Here is a 25,029-nt window from a genome sequence, read left to right as displayed (position 1 = left end):
ACCTAATTCACAGGTAAAAACAAACCACTAGCAGGGAGAGGAGCACAGAAAAGGAAAATAGCTGAACCCACGAGAAACATCTCCATGGTTTTTCCTACAATCAGTTGTGGCCACAGGTATCATATTTTAAAAAAAGAAACCATGTCTGTCACCTACTGGTCATAACTCAACAATAATTTTTAACCTCACATCCCTCACCTATTCCTTATGGAAAAATAACTGAACACAATAAGCTAAATTCCTTGCTTGCAGAATTCTTTTCATTTTTATACTAGGCTTTCAGGCAAAAATATTTGCCCCAAAGTTATTTAGCAAATATCTTAGTTGAAGACCCCACAAAAGACTGCTCCAGCTCCTTTTTAAAGACAATGCCTATAAGCTGAAATGCTACTTATACATACTAATATATGCAAACTTAGACTTGCCTTCAGAAAGATGCAATTTATGACAGCATAGGGCAGCAGAAGGTCAAATGAAGAAAAACATATGAGTACAAAACAAAAACAAGTGATTATTTAATTCTGTGAGTCATCCTAATAATATACTCTACCAGATACTTTCAGCAGTTGACAAAGACAGAGTGTGGCATTTAGATTAGCATGGAGAGGGGTAGCATCACGTCCCTATTTCCCCAACCAGGAAAGTTACTGGTTGTTGCGTGGCATCCTAATTGCCCATCCTCTTTCTGGGACTTACCTGTGGAAGGATGACAGCAATCTGCTCATTCTCACCACCATCCATTCAAAGTCAAGGATCATGTCTGGTGAGGAAGCTGGCCCAGGTGATTGCAGCAGCATACTGTAGACATAATAGGCAGCCATAAGAAACGCGACCTCAGCTTTCCCACTTATAAAATGGGACTATGCATAATCCCAACCTACTTCACTAGAAAGGTGTCGGAATATTTTTTAAAATGCCTAGCTAGAGGTTCTATGGAAAGGTACAAAGTATTGTAACCGCCATAATGTGTTAAGAAACGTAAATTACTTCAGGACCCTAAAAGGTTTCATGCAGAAGTCCGTGCAAGACTTTCATTTTGAACCTCATCAAAGTGCTCCTTGGTTATTAAGTGTAAAAAGGATCTTAATTTTATAAAATTAAACTACAAGTGCTCCTACAACCTGGTCTAAAAGGTAGTGTTAAAATGAGGTTCTTCTATCAGCTATTACCTAACTCCTCAGGTGCCTTGTCTTTGCCTCTTTGTCCTCCCTTTTCCTTCTGGAAACCTGTAATCCCACAGTGTGTGTGTGTGTGTGTGTGTGCGCGCGCACGCACGCCGCGTGCGCACGTGCACTGGGGGAGCTGGTGGGCTCAGGTCTCAGGGAGAACACAGAAGCTGTGCCTGGATTGCCAAATAAGGCTGTGATTTCCTTTGTTCCTACTGCTGGAGCCTCCTTGGCAGATTAAGTCCGAGGCTTCTCCCAGGTTTTGTTGGTCCATGAATGGAGCCTCTTCAGTGCTCACTGGAGTGCAATACCATTGATACTTCTTCTGCCTACTTCCCTTCCTCTCCCAGCCCAGCTGAGCTGATGGATTAATCCTGCTGTTTACTTGGAAGGCTCACAGGCAGAAATGCAAGTTGAGGTAGAAGACAGAGACTAGGGCTGGAAGGGACCATGGAGACCTTCTTTCTAGAGTCTAAACTTCTTGCATTGCCTCATTGGACTTGACTGAAGCCCAGGGCAGAGCAGTTAGGGGCCTGGCCCAAGCTCCACAGCAGTGGGTTAGGTAGAGTCTTAACTTCCAAGGCTTTCCAGCCTTCTCACCACAGGCACTTGTCAGAGGGAAGCCCGAAAGAGCTCTGCTGCTCTCACTATGGAACAATACACTGGATCCACACACAGAACTTCCCACACACCCTTCACATTCTTACAGCCAACTGAGGGATCTGGTGACTAAAATCATGAATCTTCGTTGGGAGAAATGAAGGGGGTCTAGAGTACTGTCTAATAAGAGTCTCTTGCTATAGAACAATACACTGGATCCACACACAGAACTTCCCACACACCCTTCACATTCTTACAGCCAATTGAGGGATCTGGTGACTAAAATCATGAATCTTTGTTGGGAGAAATGAAGGGGGTCTAGAGTACTGTCTAATAAGAGTCAGAAAGCTGCCTTGTTTGCTAGTGATTTGTCTGTGATTTTTGTTTTCCTGCCATATCCCTCAGTCTCACATACACGCCCCACATCCTTGAGTCTGGAGATTATCTATCCCTGGAGTCCTTCTCAGAGACTGGCTTCTGACAATTTTCCTCTTTAGAAACAACACTTTACAGCATTATTACTTCCTGACACATTATATGTTTATTTGTTTGACCGTCTCCTGTCACTAAAATGTAAGCAATCCTTAGGGCAAGGACTTTGTTTTGTTCATGGATGTATCTCTCTCCAGCACCTGTAATGCTGTCTACATCATAGTAAGCACTCAAAAAAAATTTTTGTGGAATGAATGAATAAAGGAATAAATGAAAACTACCTTCCTATGCACAGCACTGGAGAGGAAAAACAAAGTGTACGCTTGGCTAGTAGGGGAGGGAACAGACTTGCATGTTCTTTCTTTCTTTCATTTTTTTATAGATTTACTTATTTTATTTATTTATTTTTGGCTGCGTTGGGTCTTTGTTGCTGCGCGCAGGCTTTCTCTAGTTGCGGCGAGTGGGGGCTACTCTTCGTTGCGGTGCACGGGCTTCTCATTGTGGTGGCTTCTCTTGTGGAGTACGGGCTCTAGGCGCACGGGCTTCAGTAGTTGTGGCTCGCGGGCTCTAGAGTGCAGGCTCAGTAGTTGGGGCGCACGGGCTTAGCTGCTCCGTGGTGTGTGGGATCTTCCCGGACCAGGGCTCGAACCTGGGTCCCCTGCATTGGCAGGCGGATTCTTAACCACTGCACCACCAGGGAAGCCTGCACCTTTCTTCTTGGCTCTCAGTCCCTCCCCAAACCCCCTTTCCCACCCCATGCCCCCAGAACTCCAAACACTGTCCCCTGGCTTCCTTTCCTTCTCAAAATAACCTGGTTCTGTTCCTTCAACATGGAATATAAATAACTGATAGACATTTAAAAGTAACACCTTCCAGGGGACATTTTAGAAAAACTCTAAACCTTAAGCCAAAAGGATGAGTCCCTAATGGTGGAATTACAGGTATTGGCCAACAGATGGGAGACGGGGTAAGAGGTAATGGCCTTCATACAGCCTGTTATAATCCAGCATGTTCACAGCCTTGGGATGCTACTGGCCACAAAAATAGAATTCCTGAGAACCTTTGCCATTGATCGTGGAATGGTGGCCAGAGAGCAGCCAAATCTTATCAGTAAATAGACAGTGTCTGAAAGGATTTGAGAAAAATGGGTCATTTGTATGGTGATGTTCCCAGTGTAAATGAGCAAAACCTTTAAAAATACAATTTGGCAATACATAGTGAGAGTCAACAAATATTTAAACCATTTAATCCAGACATCTTACTCCTGTGAATTTATTCTTAAAAAAAAAAAAAAAGATCAGGAATAAGAGAAAAACTTTATGTACAAAGAGTACACTGCCATGTTATTTCTAGTAGTTAAAATTTGGAAAGAATCTTAAATGATGAATAGTAATGAGAAAAAAAACCACAATGTAAACTACACAATGAGAGATCTGAGTTACAGTGCATCTGATCTATTTCCTAGATCTTGGGTAAGTTACTTCACGTCTCCAAGCTTCAGTTTCCTCGTCTGTACAATTCCTTCTCTGTAATAACAGTGCCTAATTCATGGAGCTGTGAGGATTCAATGAGATCACTGCAGATAAAGTACTTAGCACAGGCACAGAGTTATCATTTTATTATTATCATTATTATTTCAATAGGTGGCATTATATCTTTGTGGAATGAATTAGTGAACCAAAATACCTAAATCTCCCAACATTCCAGATAAATGAATATTGTAGGAATCATATTGAAGCCTGAGGCTCCATTCTGAGTATACATCTTCTTACCGTTATGAGTTTGGGATTTGTTGATTCTAAACAGGCAGGACTTCAGGGTATCTTTGCTCAGAGGTTGCCTCACATTTTCACCCCCAATTAACCAAAAATAACTTGGCTTTGAAGAACAGGGCAGATAATCCCTTTCAAATGTTTTGCCTGGATACATTCTGCGGAGGGAGGAGAATTGTTGGCCGGAATGGGGAAAGAAAGAGGTGAAAGGAGTCCAATTAAGGAGATAGCTTCCTTTCTGGCTTTTCAGCTGTTTCTGAGCTTGTTTTTAATCATGGAACCCCTCACAGAGCTTTTACCCCCTCTCCTTCTCCCCTTGTCTTGACCCCCAACTCAATCCTCAAACCTGATGTTATTACTGGCTTGTACAGATCTGGAATCCTTCAAAGAGCAGGGGATGCCTAATTGGGGAGACTCTGAGAGCCATCATTAATAACTGCTCTGGTCTTGGACCTTGAAAAATAATAATAATAAACGCATTGGCTCAATCTGCACTGCCTTATTCTTTTTCCCACCCCCTCTTGATCCTTTATTTACCTACCACAGATTGGACTGCAAATCTGGGATTTTTCTCTTTTTAACTGTTCATGGGATAGTAATTTGATCTTCTTGGCTCCTTGTCTATTTGTTTTGTTGTTGAAGAAGTGTGTGTGTGTGTGTGTCTTTGTGTGTGTTGGTGATTATGTTTACAGTGAAGGTTCTAGGGCTGTCCCATGGTGCTTATGAATCTATGTCCATGGACAAGTTGGGGTACACAATTCTTGGGTATAGCTTGTGAATATTAAGCTTTAAGTATCTGGTCACATTTGTATATCTGAGTATTTAGATATATTTGTATCAACTTTTATGTCAGCCGAAAAGAACAGCCTGCCAAGAAAAGCATGTTCCCTACTTAAGGATTTCTAGAATGATATAACTCCCCAAATGAATGAAAGAGGAGGTGGTGCTACGCAAGGATTGCAATTACACACCATACACTTTCCAGATTATTTAAGAAAGCAGGCAGGGCTGCATTATGGTTTTCATGGGCCTTTTGTGTGCCCTTTCCTCCACATAAAAGTATTAAAAATTATCCTTTATAACTTCTTTGAATATAATAAATTATATTAGTTTTTCTCTTCTGATTTTATGACAAATTAAAACATTTTTGTGGGTCCTTAAAAGGATTGTGGGTTCCCTGTGCCTGCTGTGCCTAGTGGGCATCAGCCGGGAACTGGGAGCCGGCCGAGAGGAAGGACTGTGGTGAAGGGGGCCAAGGTCCTTCCCACAAAAGCTCCACCACTGTAGCCTTCCATTTCCAGTGTCTCAGAGCTTACGGATTTCTCATATAAAATCTATGACATTTCTTGCTACCAGCAGTAAGGAGGTGCATTGTAGTGGTTCGTGCTGTCAATCAGACTTAGAGGTGAATTCCAGCTCTGCCACTTGCTAGCTCTGTGACCTTGGGCAATCATTTAACGTCTCTGAGCCTCAGTTTCTTCATCTATGGTATGTGGAAAATAATACATTCCTCATGGTGCTGTGAGAATTTAAGGAGGTGATGGGTGTAAAATGCCTTAGCCCAGTGTCTGGCACTTTGGGTAGGCATGCACTGTATAACAAATGTCATCATTTACTTCTCATTTATGTTTGGGGGCTTTTGGGCAATGTGAATTTAGTCACCTGGCTCCAAGTGCAATGAAATTGCAGGGTAGACATGCATCCAGGTGAGTAAGAGTCAGGTGCTCCTAGTGGAAAAACTTGCTTGATGCTGAGAGACACACTGACTGGTTCTCTGTATATCCAACAGGCAGGTCCCCAAGTGGTGTCTCAACTTTTCCCGCTGTACCTTACACCCATCCCTTAGCTCCACTGCGCTATGTTCTGGTTATATACAGCTCAAGACACCTACTTTAGAGGCTCTGGCCTTCCCTGGAGCCTACCTAGCCCACTAGCAAGTTTCCATTCTTCAGACTCTTCTTTCCCTTGTTCCTTCACACTCTCAAATTAAGGTTTTCCATATGGTTCACTGCCCTCCCCACATCTGTTTCTTGTTTCTTCCAACATTTCATTGCTCTAGTTCATCCCTCATCCCTCCACATATCCTAAAATTAAGTTTTTTCTTTTTTAACTTAACCTATGCTGCACATACCATGTCTCATTTAATCTTCCAAACAATACGACAAGGTGGTAGTTCAGTCCAGTTCAGGAAACTGAACCTCAGAGCAATTAAGTGACTTCCCCAAAATCAGCCTGAAAGGATTTGCATCTCTGTCCTCTGGTGCCGAAGGCTTAGTATGCTTTTTCCATTAATTAGCTCCATAATCATTTACCTGTAATTTCCACATCTGAAAAGGAGCTCTAAAAATCACAACATTTTTTTCTCAAAACTCTTTTGGTCAAAAACCTGACATGAACCGATGAGGCTGGTTATAATGTTCACTTTTCTCAGTTAGTGAGTTCAATAAAGTCTGGACCTCCCCGGGCACTGCTTTTTCTGCTATAACATGCTATTACTTAAAGTTAAAAAAAAAAGCAGTTAAGTCCCAGACCTGAGTACTCCCCTACCAGCCTGAGGGGTGCAGGCCCCACATGTGCTAGCAGTGACCCTGCAGAGTAAGCGAAGACAAGTATGTTGGAACTCTGAACCCTAATCCTGCAGCTAAGCCAGAACAATATTCCATGTGGGCTGATACTGAATTTCCCATCCAGGTCCCAGCAGAGCTGATGCAAACTGGCTAAGCAGCTCTTCCCAATAAGCAGATCTTGGGCCATAGCAAAGTAAAATAAATATCCCAACTTGGCTATCAAAGGGAGAAGATTGAATCCTGCTGCTGACAAAGGGGCCCACTGGGACAAGAGCAAAACAGCCAGCTGAGAGTCCTTTGTTTAGGATAACAAGATGTTTGAATTACACACGGAGCATCTCGTTGAGTACCCCTCAGTAACAATTCCTACCCTGCCCTTTACAACCCTGGGATAGACAGCGGTGTACTGGGTATCCAAAATGGAACCATATGGGCTCAGGAGAGAGAGGAGACAGAAGAGATACCAGCTCAGAGGACGAGAGCCTAGGACCTGAGACCTCTCACCCTGGAATTTCCCTCTGTGGCCAGTGGTGCACTTCATCTCTTTCTTCCTGAGAACAGGGAGCCGAAACTCAGCCCCAAATAGAGCCTCCCCAGGTCTCTGAGATTTGAAAACCTGACAAGAATGTGACATGGGAAGGGGCTGATAGGTTTAAACGTGGAGATTGCTGGTGGAAAGCGACTGCCCATCTATGAGGCTCAAGAAGGGCCAGTCTTCCTGAGGGAGATGTCAGAAGTGAATCTTGGAGAGGCTAGTCTACACGGACATGCACTCACAGTCCTTTCAGGCAGTGGCTGGAAGCCAGAAGGGTCTGCAGAAGCTTATCCAGTATAGAGAAGTAAGTGGGGAGTGGATATTTAGCCATAAAATCTCTCAGAGCGATCCCCGACTTCATACCAGTTCTCCATCCCTTAGTCACGAAATGGCTGAGGAGAGACCTTTGGCTTCTCCCAGTTTGGGTGATGTCATTTCCGTATTTGGACTCTGGCTTAGAAATAATGTGATCCATCCCTCACCAGAACAGGGGAAATAAAACTTTTCAGACTGGAACAAAGCCTAATTTAACATACTCTTGGACTTTGCAAAAGTACACTGTGTACCTTGTCTTTTATTTCTGGGCATTGTCTCAGTCGAGGGTGCAGAGACTGGGAGAGGAGGTTCATATGAAAGGCGATAGCATTGAGTGTGGGTGCTTGGTTATTCCTTAGGTGCTTTTGTCACTTAGATGAAAAGGTACAAAGAACAGCCTGTCATTTCCAACATTTTGAAGCCCACAGAGACACTTGGATGCTGTTACAGGCAGAGGCAATTGCTGGTGATGGACAAAAGGGTGCTCAGAGTTGGAAAATTGTAGATTTAGAAAGAACCCTGGACATCATCAAATATTACTCCTTTAATTAAGGGATGAGAACACTGATGCACAGATAGGGTAAGGGACATACTTAAATGACTGAGGAAATGCAGAGTAAGAAACCACATGGTCCTTCTATGTGGCCATAGAGGCATCTTGGCATAGTCTAGGCTCCAGTACCCCAAGCTACATCTACTTCTTCTTGGTAAAAGGGAAGAGGATCCACTCATGCCAAGCTTCCTTTTCTCAAATGTAAAATGAGGAAGCTAGATAATGCCAAGTGTTGGCAGGGACGTGGCTTCAGAGGACCCTCATATGCTGCTGATGAAACACGGATAGTGTAGCCATTCTGGAAAGCAATCTGGCTCTACTTGGCCAAATAAATATTTACAAACCCAATGACCCGCCAGTTTTAGCCCTAGACATACTATTCCAGTGAAATGCTTACAATATGCCATAGGGAACAGACACAAGGATGCTTATTCTAGTACTGTCTGTGGTGTCAGGAAGCTGGATAGATAAAGTACAATGGAGGACCACCCTGGAGTGCTGGCAGCAATTGGAAGCAGCAGAAGAGATGAACACATGGCAACATGCATGGTCTTAAACTGGTATTCCAAGGGGGAAAATGTAAGAAGTAGGATGTGATATATAAATTATCATACTAAGTGAAGTGAGCCAGACAGAGAAAGACAAATATCATATGATATCGCTTATACGTGGCATCTAAAAAAAATGATACAAATGAACGTATATACAAAACAGAAATAGACCCACAGACATAGAAAACAAACTTATGGTCACCAAAGGGGAAAGGGAGGAGGGATAAATTAGGAGTTTGGGATTAACATATACACACTACTATATATAAAATAGATAACCAACAAGGACCTACTGTATTGCACAGGGGACTATACTCAATATTTTGTAATAACCTATAAGGAAAAAGAATCTGAAAAAGCACATATATTTGTATGTGTGTATATATATATATATATATATATATACATACATAAAACTTTAATAAAAGAGGACAAGATAAGCCACACTGCAAGCTTGCTGACACTGGAGACTGCAAAAGCAACCATGCTGGCCACTGTGAGAAGGGCTGCTGACATCAGTGCCATTTTCTTTATAGCAAAGAACGCTACTCTGGATTTTCTGCACTAATGGAGGTTTAATATAAATGGTTGCCACCCACAGTGTCTAGAAAACCACACTATTAAGAGGTATACGAGAGAGGGGTTGAGTGTGGGATCTAGGCCTCTGCCGCTTACAAGAGGACAGGCACTGGGGAAAGAAGCTATAGCGTCTCTGGGTTCCTGGACATCTTTCTTTCTCTTCCTTTGCCTTTCTCTTGAATTTCAGCTGCATGGCTGATTCCCTCTGTGCAAGCATTCTCTAGGGTTTCAATGAACTCAAGAGTTTTATGGTTTACTACCTGGGGCGCAGTAGATAAGAATCTCTCTCTTCATCTCCTACAGTCACAAAGTTTGTTAGAAAAGACAAAGAAGGAGCTGTTTCCCTTAAATTTCTAGCCAAAGGCTTTTGGAGGAAATTAACAACCGGGATTTAAATCCAAATAATGACCATTTCCTTGATTTTGCATTGTTTTACCCTAACTATGAAGCCAGTAATGACTGGTTCTGAGTGGAAAGTCCAGCCAGTGGGCAGTTTTGTTTTTCAGAGAGAATCTTCAGGGTAGGCTGAAAGGAGGGGCAAATTCAGGTCACTCATGACTTACTCATTCACCCTCAGATTTCTAGACTTGGAGAATCCTGAAGCTGGCAAGAGCCTCACAGATTATCTGGTGAAGCTCCAATCTGGGGTCCTTGAACAGGTGGGGGATACTCAAAGAGAAAAATAGTGGCGCTAGAAGCTTTACTTCAACAACTTTAAAAGTTTAAAAGGAATCATACATTTAACTTTCAACAAACTCCCCAACTGATGATGATGTCAGGCAATTCAGTTGTTAGCACTGAGAGCTCATGGGGATTTGAGGCTCTGGTTGGCTGATGACATCATTGCCAACATAGAGGAATGGGGGCCTTGGTAGTGACAACACCAGGAACCTAAGATCAAGATCAAATCTCACTTTGTAGGCTTGGTAACTGAGATTCTCAGTGAGTCATGACAAGTTATGAAGAATGATTGGGTGGACTTTTCAGAAACTCTTAGGGCCTCTCAGTTTACAGAAAGTGAATGAAGATGTTAATGCTTGTTTCTTTTGTTCAAGATTAGGTTTAAGTACCATTTCACTTTTTTACATTTTTATTCTGTTCATGATTGGATGCTGGAGAAGGTACTTGAAACAGAAGATAGCCTGCTTTTTTCAGTTTTTCTCAGAGACACAGTACTTGGCCCAAACCTTAGAGCGGGAGGCAGACACATATGGACTCATTCCCTCTTTAATTGACAGGAATAGAGCAGACAGCAGCCCTCGAACCTGAAACCCTGTTTGTCTAAAAAGTCTGCTACTGATGTATTAAATGGTGCTTAAGATTTAGGAGTTTCCTTTGCCAGTACTAAACAAGCCACTGAAATAAGCTCCACACAAAATCCTTTGAGAAGTGTGCTGTGCATAAGTTAACCACACAATCTCACAAAACTGAAGTGTCCATAGCAAACAGTAACTTCCAACACCAGGAAGACATCTCTGTGTATATAGGTCCTCTGTGTGGGGAGGTTGAAAGAGCAGACGAATCTACTGCTAGACTTTGTTCTACTTCACCCCGTCTGGAAAATCATTTCTGCTCACTTGAAGGCCCCTGACTGTCAGGGAAGATAAGGTGTTTCATAAAAGCACTTAAGGCTAACATACATTAAGATGAGGTAACAGTGCCATTGATTTCCCAGAATTTCTTAGCGGCTGAGCCTCAGTGGCTGGGACGATGTGAAGAGGTTCACGCAGAGAGTGAATCTTTGTGTTCATGCAGGAAACGTTTACACAGCTCCTAGAGAAATGTTCCAGAGGAGGCTGTGCCCCTCCTATTTAGCCACCTCGTTTCGATGAGATCTAAGCAACTTTGGTCTCACTTAGGTTTCATGGGAACTTGAAAATCCAAGGAAAACTTGAAAAGACTTTTTAAGGTAATTATTCTGTCCTTATGTTCTGAGAAGGAGCAAAGGGATGGGAAGAGGACCCAATGTCAAGAGCAAACTGGAAGATAAGCGCTAGTTGTGACTGTTTCTCTAAGGCTGTAGCTTATGCTTTTATATTTATTTTATTGAGATATTATTCACATACCATACCATTCACCATTTTAAAGTGTACAATTCAGCAATTTTAGTACCTTCACAAGGTTGTACAACCACCACTACTATCTAATTCCAGAACATTTCCACCCCCTCACCCCCGAGGAAGAAACCCTGTAGCCTTTAGCAGTCACGTAGGCCTGCCTCAACATGACTCATTCATTCATTCAGTCACTCATTCAACAAACACTATGGAGAATTCAGCAAGCCCCAGGCATGGGATAATTTAACCCTTTGCGGCACAGCCACCCAAAGCACGAAGTGTCAAACATTATCTTGGAGAACCAAGTCTCTTTCAGGAGTACAGTAAAGTCTGCAGGTGTGAGGCTGTGCAGCTAGAGGTGGGGCATTCATCCATGGCTCGGGGAGGGTTGGGAAGGAGGACTTGTGACTGACAGAAAGTATACAGAGGGGTTATACGTTCTGCAGGAAGGTTTGCTCTGCTGCTTACGTTCTTTTTAAATACCGGAAAGCTCATGGCTTTTAGGAGTCGTTACCTCCCCAGAGGACTCACTGGCCGGCAAACCAAGCCCTGCACGTTTCCAGACTCCTCTGCCTCTCATCCACATTTCCTGCTTAGTCTGTATCCAGCTGCAAAAATTCTTTCCATCTTTGACAATTTCCATTCTCTTTTCTTTCACTTAGTTTTCTCTCATGTCTTTTTCCAGTTATTTCTCCCTATAAATCTCCTTTGCTAGCATCATCTCTTCTTTTTCTCTCACTTTTCTTCTTTTTTTTACTGGTCTTTCCCCTCACACCCAAGGTACCTAGCAGACGTGGCTGGGAGAGTTGCCATAGAAGGCAATGTTTAGAGGTAAGAAAGAAATTAAGTCTCGTTATACACATTCTCCTTTAGAAAATGTGTGAACTTGGTGGCCTCTCCTTTCCTGCAATGCCATTATTTATAATCATATCAATGTAAAATAATACACATTAAGCTCTTACTGTGAACCAGACACTGTACTAAACTCTTTACAGGATTTACCTTATTTAATCCTCACAGTAATCCAATAAATTAGGTGCTCCTATGAGCTCCGGTTTACAGATTAGAAACCTCAGCCTTGGAGTGGTTAAATCACTTGTTTAATATCAGAAGCTAGTAAACGACGGAAAGTCACCCAAAGTCAGCTTTATTTGACTGCGGAGCCGAAGCTGTGACTTGATAATGCCTTATTTACTCTCTGGGTTTCTCTCTCTCCTCCGACCCGCCTCCCAATTAAGCTAGCTCCCTCTCTCTTCCTGAAGTGAACTTGCTTTAGAGTTGGCCTCTTGCCAGCTTTAGCGAGCTAGGGGATCCTTGGCGTGGGCTCAGCTCTGAGCTCCACGGAGCATTGTAACTGCTGGTACTAGGGCAATAAACCTTAACGGTCTCCAGAAAAGACGCTGTAAATTCTTCATAAGGTCCCACTTTGGGTGTAAAGGTTCACGCCTCTCTTCCTCCTCCTCCTCTTTTTCCTCCACCCCACCCCCATGAATTCCCTTGGGTTTCATGAAAGGGGCCATGCATGAAAACAAGGCACAGAAATCCCAGCCGCCTCCAGCTGCAGCCAGGGTTGTTTTTTGTCTAAGGAACATTCTTAAAAAAAAAAAAAACTTTTGGAATCAACTTTGTTCAGGATCATACACACATAGCTTGTGCTTTGGGGAGCAATACAGAGAAAAAAAGAAGTGGCAGGGAAGATGGCCAAGGAGAACAACAGAAGGGAAACAAGGAATAACCCTGAGTGTGTAAGGATGCCCAGAAGAAAACTTTGTGGAAAAGACACCCAAGGGATTCTGAGATTTTTTTCCTCTCTCGATCATTTTAATATTGTTACCTGGACCCTGACACTCCAGATGTAGTTTTTCTGAAAAATTCATTTGGCTGTTTGTAACTGACCTGGGAAATAAATATCAGCAGAGACCTGAGAGGGAATAAAAACTCATTTCTTCCTTCAGGGAGCAAGAGAACAGATACCAGGAGTACCTGGGGGCTGATGCATGCAGAGTAACAAAGGGGCCCCTTTTAGGGTCTCCTTTTTGCCCCACCCTAATAACTGACTGACTTACATTTAGAGAAAGTGTGAAAGTGGGACAGTGATCTGGGAAAGTGACCACTGGGACAGATATCTTGGGAAGCATGTGACTTAAGTCCTGGCCACCACACCAATGAAGTTGCCTTAACTTCTCTTCCCCAAGGAGAGGCAGCCCAAAGGGAGGGGGATCTGAAGGGCTGAGCTCAAGACAGGATGTGGTGCCAGTCAAGGATGGCTGAAACTAAGGGGGCCTTGGGCCTAGTGAACACAACAAAAGGGTTTTATGTATCTTGTGTGATAAAATGCAAAATGTATTTGTCTAAATCCTGCTCCTCTCCTAGTTTCTAAACCCCTGTGCATTTCACAGGAAATTAGATCTGTGTTTGTCAGGCTCCTTTGCCTTTACCTCATGGAAGGGAAGGTAGGTTGGAGCTGGCTTATGTACCAGAAACTCTAGGCTTTGTTTCTTTAATGAACTTCTAGTGCTTTTCTGATCAAGACTGAAGTCCTGTGGCAGGGCCAGCAGCCACTGGAAGGCGGATCCTTCACTGGCCAGCTCCACAAGGACACGACTGCTGCTGAAGTGTGTGTGTGTGTACACGTGCACATGTGCATGTATGTATGTGCGTGTAAACGAGAGGGGTTGGGAGTGGATAATTTGCACTCTGCCTTTTTGCCGAACTCCAAATCTCAAATTTAAGTCAAATGTTTAAAAAAAAACTTTGGGAGTTGCTTTGTTTTCTCCTTTTCTTCAGATGTTATTTTGGAAGGAACGTGCACAATTTTTCTATTTTCTTCTGTCTTTCTTCAAAGGCTCCTGCAGGGCAGGAATTGTGTCTTATACATTTCTGTCTCTCAGAGTATAGCAGAGTCCCTGGAACCCAGTAGGTGCTCAATTATTGTTTGTGGAATGGAAGTAGAAATCTTTAACAGGGCACTTTAACCACCCCTTTGGCTCCTAATTGTGCCTGCTTTTCCTTCTTTAGCCTCTTATAGATCTGAATATGTGGTTTCTCTCTGAAACCCCTGAACTTCTCTCTCTTTCCTCTTTGTTTTTTTTTTTTTTTGATACCTTATTAAAAAAAGCTACCTTTATACAGATGACTTCCAAATTCCTTTGTTTCCACCCCTCCAGACTGCCTTCCCCCCATCTCCACTCTTGGGAATCCTATTGTGGGAGAAGGAAAGTGCTAGGGAGAAGGTACTCCACTGGCATCTCAAAGCAGCATGGCTGAGACTACCCTTCTAGGACCCTTTTCCTGGCAGAGCTGCCCTCTTTGCACAAGTCTAGGCCAGGAGACTCAGACTCCCTGCTGCTCTCATCTGGCAACAGAGTGGGCAGTGCAGTCTGCTGATGTCCCAGGCTGCAATGGGATCGGAGGTGCCCCTGGGTCTTGGAATCTGGGGAGGGGCTGGGAGTGTGGAGGAGGGAAGGCAGTCTGAGGTTGCGAGGTCTGAGAGGTCGCCTGGGGCAGGGCTTTGCAAACAGTGCTGTTGTACAAAGTGTTATGGTTCCTGCTGAGATCTCATCCTTTGGTTGGACACCCCAGGCCGCAGTCCCTCTAAGCTGCCTTTTCTTCCAATCCCAAACACAGTCGTGTAAGCCATCTTCCTGTTTCCTATACAGAGAGTCGAGTCCAACCTCCTTCTTTACCACAAACTGCTTGACCCTAAGAACCTTCTGATTGCTTGCCAAGCCTCCAGCCCTTCACTTACCCTGTGGTTCTCCAACTTTAGGGTGCTTCAGAATCACCAGAGGGCTTGTTAACACACAGGGTGCTGAGTCCCACCCCCAGAGCTTCTGATCAGTAGTTCTGGGATGGGGCTGGAGATCGCACATTTCTAACACGTTCCCAAGGATGCTGCTACTGGGGGGACCAATTCAGACCAACAGGCCCGCTGATGCACTCTTCAGAAACCTCTCATCCATGCTTTCTCTCAGTCGAAGTAAGTGCTGCCGTTTACTGAGCTTGCTTTCTGCTTAGCTTTTTAGACCCTTTATCTCATTTAATCCTCACAACAACCTTATGGAGTAGCTCCCGTTAATATTCCCACTTTAAAGAGGAAGAAACTGAGGCACACAATTGTACGTCTTGTCCAAGGTAAGTGGTGCAGCTGTTTCAAAGCTGGGCAGTAATGTTTAATCACCCTGGCATACTGCCTTAATGGTCTAAGGATTTCTTTTTCCCCCGAATGGACGTCTTCGTTTTCTACCTTAGAAACATAGAGCTTTGCAAACAAGGTGCCCTTTCATTCTGCACCCCCCAACCCCCCACAATTTCTCTTTGCTGCTGGCTAAGTACAGCAGGAGAAAACACACATTTAATCTCCATTAAGACTTTCAGACTTCTGGGAGAGGAAGTCTAGTCTGACTTGGGAATGAAGTCTGAGGTACTGAGAATTTTAAAGAAAGGCAGTTTTACTGCCTCCAATAGTACATGGTAAAATACAAATGAGCGACTAACTGGAACATTTCTCCAAGAATTCCCCTTAGCCTTTTATAATAAATAAATATGGCTCATTTGCATACAAGCTACTGTATTAAAGATCAGGGGCTGATTCTTTGAGTTCTGGTTAAAAATATGTTAAGAATTTTGCAGCTGATTTTTCAGAGGCTCGATATGGATTAAGAACCCATGTTTGGGAACATGCAACCTTTAAGATCATCCCATCAAATGGATTGCTTTCCTTTTGTGTCAGATTCAGGTTTGGGTCTCTCAGGAGAGCTCTCTGGCGGAATTCACAAACTCAGAACTGGTACATGAAGGCAAAATGTGATGCCCAGCAATGGAAAGCAGGGTAGGATTTGCTTTCAAATAAAGGCAGCACAAACATCTTGGTGCTCTGCCCCAGCAGGGGTTCCCACACTTACTGGGAGTTTGTATAAGTTACAGAATTTTCCAGAGATTCACTGTGTCTGGAGGGGACCAGGGAATCTGCAACATATGTAGTCTCAAATTTTATTTTGTTTTCTTTTCTTTTCCTTACCAATTTTTTTCCTCCCCATACAATTCTAATGCCCCACACTTTGAGAACCACTGCTGCGTTTTGGGGAGAGCGTGGGGCCTGGGGGTGGGAGTGGTTCTCAGATACTTCAGTGGCTCTATCCTTACCTGTACATTGGACTCACCTGCAGCTTTATTAAAAAAACACCAATTCCCTGGGCTCTACTCAAGACCTGATTAAAGCAGGATTTATTAAGAGTGGACCTCCTGCACATCGGCATTAACAAACGAACAACAAAACACACAAAACAAAAAACTCCCTAGGTGAGTCTAACGTGGGGGCCATTGGTGAAAACCACGAAAACAGTCTGATTTGGAGCAACACGCTCAGGGTTGTAGCTAGCTGGGAAGTAGAGGACAGCGTAGGCCTAATGTACGGGTGGGTAGGTGTGTGTCTTTTCCAAATTAGCGTGAACTCCTGTGGGAGAAGACCCTGACTTAGGAAACAGGTGCTGCCCAGCTAGGCAGCCGCAGTCCTTCCTACACCTGATTCACTCTTTCTCTCCGCATGCTGCGGTGTGGGTCCACAGAGCAGGGCTCTCCGTGCCCGTCAGCCTAAGGTGCTTGGGCAGGACCTTGCCCTCACTTGTGCTGGGCCCTGCAGGCGCTTCGCCCTCTCTCCCGGGCTGCTCCGCAGCTGCTCAAATCTGGCAGCCGCAGGAACCACTGCAACCCGGTGGTTTCTGAATGATATCCCTTCAGCTTCAGCCCAGGGGCTCTGGCTTTTCCATTTGTTTTCTTTTTTCTTATTTAAGAAGCTCAAGAGAACTTAAAAGCAGACCCTTGAAAGCTAAGCATTTCTAATCACATAAAGGTGTCTCTGCAGGGCCTGGGCTGAAGAGGGTTTGTTTGGGGTCTTTCATCTTTCTGTGTATCCCCTTCCTTCTTCAAACAATCTTTCTGGGCTCTTATCCACCCAGCTTCTTTGCTGGATGCCCACCCCCATCATCTCCACGTTTGGGGCCCAGAGGGTAAAGGAGCAAAGGGTGGTGGCTGAGGGCCTGAGGGGGAAGGGCGGAAGCAGGCAGCCCCCAAGCTGGGCCCAAGGAGACTTTGTGAGAAAGCCCCTCTCCTCTCCATCTGCAGCCCAGCCCGGTGGGAGTCAATTAATTCTGAATAACCTAAACCGACAGAGGTATTTGCATTCACAACCTGACTGATGACCGTATAAAATTGATTTATGAATTAAAGTGCTTCCCCTCCCTTTATCCCGATTCAGGCTGTAATTGATTATACGTGCTGCAGCGAAATTAAATAAAAGGAAATTAAAAAGAAAAGAAAAAGGAAAGTGAAAAAAAGAAAGGCCCTTGCTTGGCGGTCCGGCATTCTCAGGGTTCCCCAGGATTAGCCATTCTCTTCATCACTTATCATTTTTTTATTTAAGAAGTTACTTCCCCCTTTGTCTCCACCTCACTGCCCCCACCCCCATCCCTGCTATTGGCAGCCTTCTCCTCTCTGGCCTCTGCCCACTCGCTGATCCTTTCGGGTGAACTAGCCAGTTACCCTTATGTTCCCTGGACAGGAAGAGAAGCTGGGAGGGGGAGGGCTTTCCCCGGGTAGCACAAAAATTTGAGGATTAAGCAAAGGTGTCTTCCATCTCTGCCTCCCTCTTCTGTGTCAGTCTCTCATTCTGTCCCTTTTCTGACTGCCCCCCATTCCGCATGCACATGATCAAAATTTCCTTGCAGGAAATTATCTCATAAATACGTTCTCAGTAAGGAAGACGTTAATGCTAAACTTTTTAATGGCTCATTCCTCTCAGCAGAAATTTACTAAAGAATAAAATGTTTAGATAAAGGATAAATCTCTAATCGTAAAATTTCAAGCTCCTTCTACCTAAGGGACAACCGTTTTCTTAGTGGGAGGAGGGTCTGGAGTAGGGGAGTAGGGGAGCTGAATTCCAATCACCTACATAGCATGAGGACAGGCTTTGGAAACAGCTGGACCAAGACTTTTAAAATTACTAGTCATGTGTCCTTGTGCAAGTCACTTAACCCTTCTTGCTTTCATTGACTCCCATTTAAGATAGAGATACCTCCCTAAATGGAGGTAATGCATGTAAATCCCCTGGAAGTGTGGCTCAGCAAACATGGCAGATTGTGCAAACATTAGAGCCTCCTTCCTTGCTTATTCTGCTTATGAAACAAGGTAGTGCTAACTCAAGAGTTTTCTGATAGGAGGATAATCAATGGCTTTCTCCCAATTCAAACCCAGTGTTGCTATTTGAATGACAGACAACTGTTTTTCATTGCCAAACCAGATCTTGAAAGCAGACTTCCTTCTTTATTTCCATAGCCACAGAGATCCTGGCACACATAATACATCATAATTAAACCATCTCACTCAGTTCACCCTCACTGCTTCTTCACGTTTTGTCTTCCGCTTTCCTTCTCAGGACTGCCAAGATTTGATGCCCACTTCCTGCTACTTCGTTTCCTGCCTCCGTTGCTGTCGCAAAAAGTCCCCTTCCTACTGCCCTCCTTTTACTGCCTTTAACAGGTACAGTATCCACCCCTCTCCTCTAGTGCTAATGTGTACTTTTATGGGTACTCTCATACTGAGTGCTGTCGGCCACATTTCACAGAAAGTTAAACAAGGTAGGGAGAGGTTGCGCTTGGGCCTGGCCAGAAAAAGCCCGCTCTGTTGACACCCAGCACAATGCACGCATTCCTCAAGCAGGAGCTAGTCGGGAACAGATCTCTGAACAAGAGCGAGGATTGTGAACTCCAAAGAATCACCCCAAGAAAACTGAAAATCAGACTCCCTTCAGGGAATGTTTGAGAGGTGAATTACCTGATGAGATAGTTTCCAGTAGACGTTCGGGCTCCTCTAAGTGAGGAGCTAACCTGGAAAGGAAACTTTTAAGGGGTTTGGAGCCTCCCTTCTCCCCACCTCAGGAGAGCCAAAGTGCCTCCACCTCGAGGTGGGGTCAGGTATCTCGAAGCTTCATGTGTCTACTCTTCTCCTGGCTGATCCTAGCAGTCCCTTTTTGAAATGCATTAAGGGAGGGAAGATGCTTAAGCTGTTTTCATCCCTTTACTGCTCGGGATGACTGGGGTGACTAGGGAGCCTGGGAGCGGGTTGTGAGCGATCCCGTGAGGGCTGAGGGTGGGGCTATGGTGAGCACAGAGGCCCCAGGGGGTGGCTGGGAAGGAAGTGGCTAAGACAGGAGCCTGAGGAGACAGACCATCTCTGCAACTTTGCTGTGGAAGCCCCCATGTTCATAGGAAAACTCCCCAAATGCATTTTAATTGTATGTGGATGTCAAGAGGATAACACATTGACATAGGGAAGAAACCAATGGGAGAAATCTAAAGTGGATGGTTCTAATTGAAACTGAGTCCCCCTAAAACCGAATTCCCGTGCCGTGTTTATAATGAACCTCTCTATCTAAGACTTTATTCCCTTTCTTGTCTCACCCCTGTTACTCTCAGGATTGAAGAGTATCACAGAAAAGGGGGGATTAAAACCAAGCAGGACCCTATGGGGTCCTCCCAGGTATGAAAGCCCTTTCGTATCCTCAATTCTTGTTTTTAAAAAAGGCTTTAGTCTCCTAGGCCTTCCCTGAGTTTCAAAGAGCAGGCTCAAGCAGTTAACTAATTAGGAAAGTGAGGGAATGCAGAAACAAAGGACAAGCAGTCAAACAAGAAAAGTAATGATAGCTTAAATAATAGTTCAGTGATGAAACAGTCCTAGTTCCTCCTCAAGGAATATAGATAACAATCTGACACATATCTTTGAGTTGTTCTGCAGAAATTAAGACCTCCAGCCAGGTGGAGGATGGTGACTACATGCTGACCACAAGCACACAGACCCCAGACTGGTCGGAACCAGAGGGTTGATGATTAAGATTCCTGAAACACCACCCTCTTACCTCACCACCAACCAATCAGAAGAAAGTCATGCCCCCTGAAACCCTTACCCTAAATGTTGCCTTTAAAAACCCTTCCCTGAAAGACATTGGGGAGTTCGGGTCCTTTGAGCATGAGCTGCCTGTTCTCCTTGCTTGGTGCCCTGCAGTAAACACTGTACTTTCCTTCATGACAACTGGTGTCAGTATATTGGTTTTGCTGTGTAGAGTGCGTGAGCAGACCCAGGTTTGGTAACATAAGAACGTCTTTTTTAAGTGAAACTAAGAACTTCATGATGACTATTTTCCTGAGGCTGAAGCAGGTTTCAAAAACACACAGGTGGGGCTTCCCTGGTGGTGCAGTGGTTAAGAATCTGCCTGCCAATGCAGGGGACACAGGTTAAAGCCCTGGTCTGGGAAGATCCCACATGCTGCGGAGCAACTAAGCCCCTGCACCACAACTACTGAGCCTGTGCTCTAGAGCCCATGAGCCACAACTACTGAAGCCGGCATGCTTCACAACAAGCCACCGCAATGAGAAGCCCATGCATTGCAGCGAAGAGCAGCCCCCGCTTGCCACAACTAGAGAAAGCCCGCGTGCAGCAACAAAGACCCAACTCAGCCAAAAATAAATAAATAAATAAATTTATATTTAAAAAAAACACACACACAGGTGGGAAGGTGTTAAGGGTGGGCTGTAAATGTAGCATCTAGCTAGCTGGAAATTGGCTTCAGAAGGTGAAAGTGGTCTGTCTGCAGCATGTGGCTGGAAATGGCATTTCCAAGTGACTTCTCAGACAGAAGTCCAAGTTCCACGGGCCAAAGGCTGTGGTGGAATAGGTTCCTTTGGGTCAGCTGAGACTGCCTCTCCTCCACAATGGTGATATCTTAGAGTTCATCTTGCCCTGGGCTGGGATCAGCCATCAGGCCATTTGGACATAACTATGACCTTAACCTCTGCATGTTAAGCTTGGAGGACAACCAAGAATGGTTGTGAGCAATCAGTTCCTAGAGCCTTGGAGCCAGCCAGTCAATGAGTCAGATGGGGAAGTGTGGGGATATTGAATTCTGGGAGGCTTGCTTCTGTTACTCAACTTCAAAATGAGAAAAACCTGCACATGGATGTTTACATCAGCTTTATTCATGACTGCCAAAACTTGGAAGCAACCAAGATGTCCTTCAGTAGGTGAGCGTGGTATATCCGACAGTGGAATATTATTCAGTGATAAAAAGAAAAGCCAAGCCAAGAAAAGACATGAAGGAACCTTAAGTGAATATTGTTCATTGAAAGAAGTCAATCTGAAGATACTACATACTGTACAATTCCAACTATATGACATTCTGGAAAAGGCAAAACTATGGAGACAGTAAAATTATGAGTGATTGCCAGGGGTTAGAGGACAGGGAGTGAGGGAGGAAGGGATGAGTAGGTGGAGCACAGGGGGCTTCTCAGACAGTGAAACTATTCTGTTTGATACTGTAATTGTGGATGCTTTTCATTATACGTTCGTCAAAACCCATAGGGTGTATAAAATCCTAACATACACTATGGACTTTAGTTAATAAATATGTATAAATATTGGCTCATAGGTTGTAAGAAATGTACAACAGCAATACGAGATGTTAATAACAGGAGAAACTGTGGAGGAAGGAGGTAAGGGAATGGGGAGGGAGAGAGAGTATAAGGGAACTCTGCATTTTCCATTCAATGTTTCTGTAGACCTAAAACTGCTCGAAAAATAAAGTCAATTAGAGAAAGAGAAAGAGAGAGAGGGATTCTTTTGTCATTATTGAGTTTTAGATGCTTGTTGGAAAGATCCTACATGAATGCCAATTTAGTTTATCAATCTTAATGACAGGCAGAAATGATTTCTGAAGACATAAAAACAGCTTGCTAATATACAGAAGAAGATATAGCCTGAAATAGTAACACTGTTGGGCCTGAGTGGCTGTCATTGCCACGGTGCCAGTGGCAAGCTCAGGACAGTCCACATGGTGTGACTCTGCTCTGGCAGAGTCTGATCCTCCTTAAACAATGATTTCCTTGGAGCTTCCAAAGATAAAAAGAACGAAAGGTCAAAACTCATACTTATGGTAAAGAGGGCAATCTGCAGAGAATGGATAAAGTGTTGTTAAAACCACAAAAGTCAGATCCTGGAATCAGTTTTGTCGTAATAGCCCAGTCAAACATTCCTGGCAAGTCACTCAACCATATTAATGCTTTTCTTTGAACATCTTCGTCTCCGGTATCCCATGGGTTGGCTTTCCATTCTCAGTGCAGATGTTTCTCCTGGACTCTTCTCTACAAATGTTACGGAGAATGTCTCTTCTTTTGTTTAGAGAAAACCCAGTCTTACTTCCGGTCTCTAACTTCAGCATCTTCCAATATTCTGAACAGTCTTCCTCCTTTGGTCCCACCATCACAAAGGGGCCCAGGTTGGATTCCAGCTCCATTTCTGCTGCTGTCTGGGCTCCTGACCTCACCTAAGATTATCTTTCCATCTGCCAGAATCTGGCACAGTCCAGACCAACATTTCTCCTCTTCTAGATGTGATACTTTGTCTACTTGGCCCAGTTTCCCAATCAATTCAGTGCTCAGCAATCATACTTAGGGAAATATGTCATTTATATATAGCACTGTCTCTAATTCAGCTCATCAAATTGTCTGACCTATAAAATCAGGCTCTGCAGAGTCTGCAAAGAAAAAGAATAGCCCTTTTCCTTGGCTAAGATGTGTGCCACTTAAATAAATAGAGAACAATCCCAAGCCAAGATAATAAACAAAAGCTTGGTGGTGAGGTGCTGTCTATATACTTAAATGCCAAGAGAATTCAAAGAAAGGAATAGATACCTTTGGGAAAGGCTTGTCAGTGAAGACTTTTGGAAGAAACTAGTATGTAAGATCTAACAGAAAACTTGTTTGGTCTAATGTACTCACTTCCCTTGGTTCAGCAAAGAGATCAAAAACAATCATGGTTTGAGTCTTCAGTAAAAGAGATGATAAAATAGTTAAACCAACCCAGAAAACACATACACAAGGAAAAAGTAAAATAATAGCAAAAAATTTCACCAAGCATATATTTTTTTCAATTGAGTTATTTAGAATACATTTCCCACGTTATCTGATTGTGAAGTTTAAACCAGGTGATTTCAGAACACCTCTTATATTAGCCTTTCCTTCTCCTTTTATCTTGCTTTAATTTCTGCTGGTGTTGGAATAGGAAATTAATAGGATAAAAATAAAAACAGAAGGAACAAAAGTAAAATTGCCAAACATAATTGAGGGAGTCTTAAATACGTTGTAAATAGTGTAGAGTTCAGGGCAGACTTGGAGAAGTTAGGGGACGAAAAATGAAGAAGAAAGACCATATTGACTATGTTTTAAAAGATAAGTCACTTTCAACTCTGCAAATGAACAGGCCATCAGAAAACCTGATACTTGGCCATAAACTCTAAAAGCTGAGAAACATCTATGTTCTCAGAATACTCTTCATGTCATTAATGTTCTCTTTTTGGAAAGGAGGATAATAGTACCTCACAGAGAACTGTGATAATTAGATAATTGATACATATAAAGCATTTTGAACAGTGCCTGGAACATAGCAAATACTACAGTATTGACTTTTATTATTCGTATGTGATAAATACACACAAAAGGTAAAAAAAGCAAACAAAAACTCAATCACTCTTAATATTTGGTTGGTATATTATTTTTAAGTAACCACATATTTGCTCTTTGCAAAATAAATGATATCTAGTATAGAAATGAGACAGGTTAAATGAATGTTTGGTCTGGGTTTAATAACAAATCCATGTTTTTGTTCAGATGAGGAAATAAAACCCTAATAATTACATTAAAATGAACTTTGATTGCCTGATATTAAGATCCAAAACAGGCATGTTTTGGATACTATATATATATATTTTTCTGATTAAAGAGTGGTTTACGGGGATAAACCAATGTCACTAGAAATAGGGGCTTATTCCATTAAAAAGACCCTCTTCCAACCTTGGAGCCAATGTTCCAAACCTCGTGGAAGAGTGGGTTGACCAGCCCTCAAGTGTCCCTGGTGGCTCCCACAAGAGTCCTTGTGCCACATGAAGGCTCTCTGCTTGATTTGGTTGGATGTCCTCACCATGTAACAGCCCCTGCTGGTCTAGCTACATGTTGGTAGATAAAGGGAAAAAGAAGTGTTCCCTGATGTGTTCCTCCAAGGCTGTGTTTTGGTGGAGAAAAAGAGCTGCTGGCTCGAGAACTCTGCTCTCCTGACAATCTGGAGAGGAACGTCCCTGCCACTGCCTCACTGAATTCTGCTTAACTTCCATGAAACTGAGGAGTGGGGACACACAGTCTCTTCACTGCCTAAATGACGTCTCTTCCTAGTCCTTCCAGCTCTCAGCATCTGAGTCCCATAGACAGAGTTTCCAAGGACAGCCCTCTGGTCCTCAGTTCCTCATGGTGACCTTAGGGAGGAAGACCTTTCTCATCATATTTCAACCCCTAGTCTTCTTTTTTTTGTTTTTTGTTTTTAAATTTATTTATTTATTTATTTATTTTTATTTTTGGCTGTGTTGGGTCTTCGTTTCTGTGCGAGGGCTTTCTCCAGTTGCGGCAAGTGGGGGCCACTCTTCATCGCGGTGCGTGGGCCTCTCACCATCGCGGCCTCTCTTGTTGCGGAGCACAGGCTCCAGACGCGCAGGCTCAGTAATTGTGGCTCACGAGCCTAGTTGCTCCGCGGCATGTGGGATCCTCCGAGACCAGGGCTCGAACCCGTGTCCCCTGCATTAGCAGGCAGACTCTCAACCACTGCGCCACCAGGGAAGCCCCCTAGTCTTCTTTTAAAAAAGACACATTTCTGTTCTCCAAAATGACATTTTCTCAAAGTACAGGTCTTTGCTTGTCTGGATTCCTAGAGATATTCCCCAGGAGTCTGGGGGCAAATCTTCCATAAAACGATGCTGGACAACAGAGCAGCAACCTGAAGAGTGAAGCGTCTGCACTACAGCACAGAGGA

General features: G+C 43.7%; 1 protein-coding gene across 1 annotated transcript in view; it reads right to left on the bottom strand.

Annotated features, from left to right (window-relative positions):
• The window catches only part of LOC309630042 (uncharacterized protein), a 173,560-nt gene that overhangs the window by 92,103 nt on the left and 56,428 nt on the right, over window positions 1-25,029 (bottom strand). The window contains exon 3 of the mRNA XM_082394805.1: window positions 697-798. Coding sequence (XP_082250931.1) covers window positions 697-798 — 102 coding nt within the window. The remainder of the gene's footprint in view (window positions 1-696; window positions 799-25,029) is intronic.

This window comes from Balaenoptera borealis, assembly GCF_965194805.1.
Source record: "Balaenoptera borealis genome assembly, chromosome: 5".
Classification (NCBI taxonomy): domain Eukaryota; kingdom Metazoa; phylum Chordata; class Mammalia; order Artiodactyla; family Balaenopteridae; genus Balaenoptera; species Balaenoptera borealis.
This window is presented reverse-complemented; position numbering and strand designations above follow the sequence as displayed.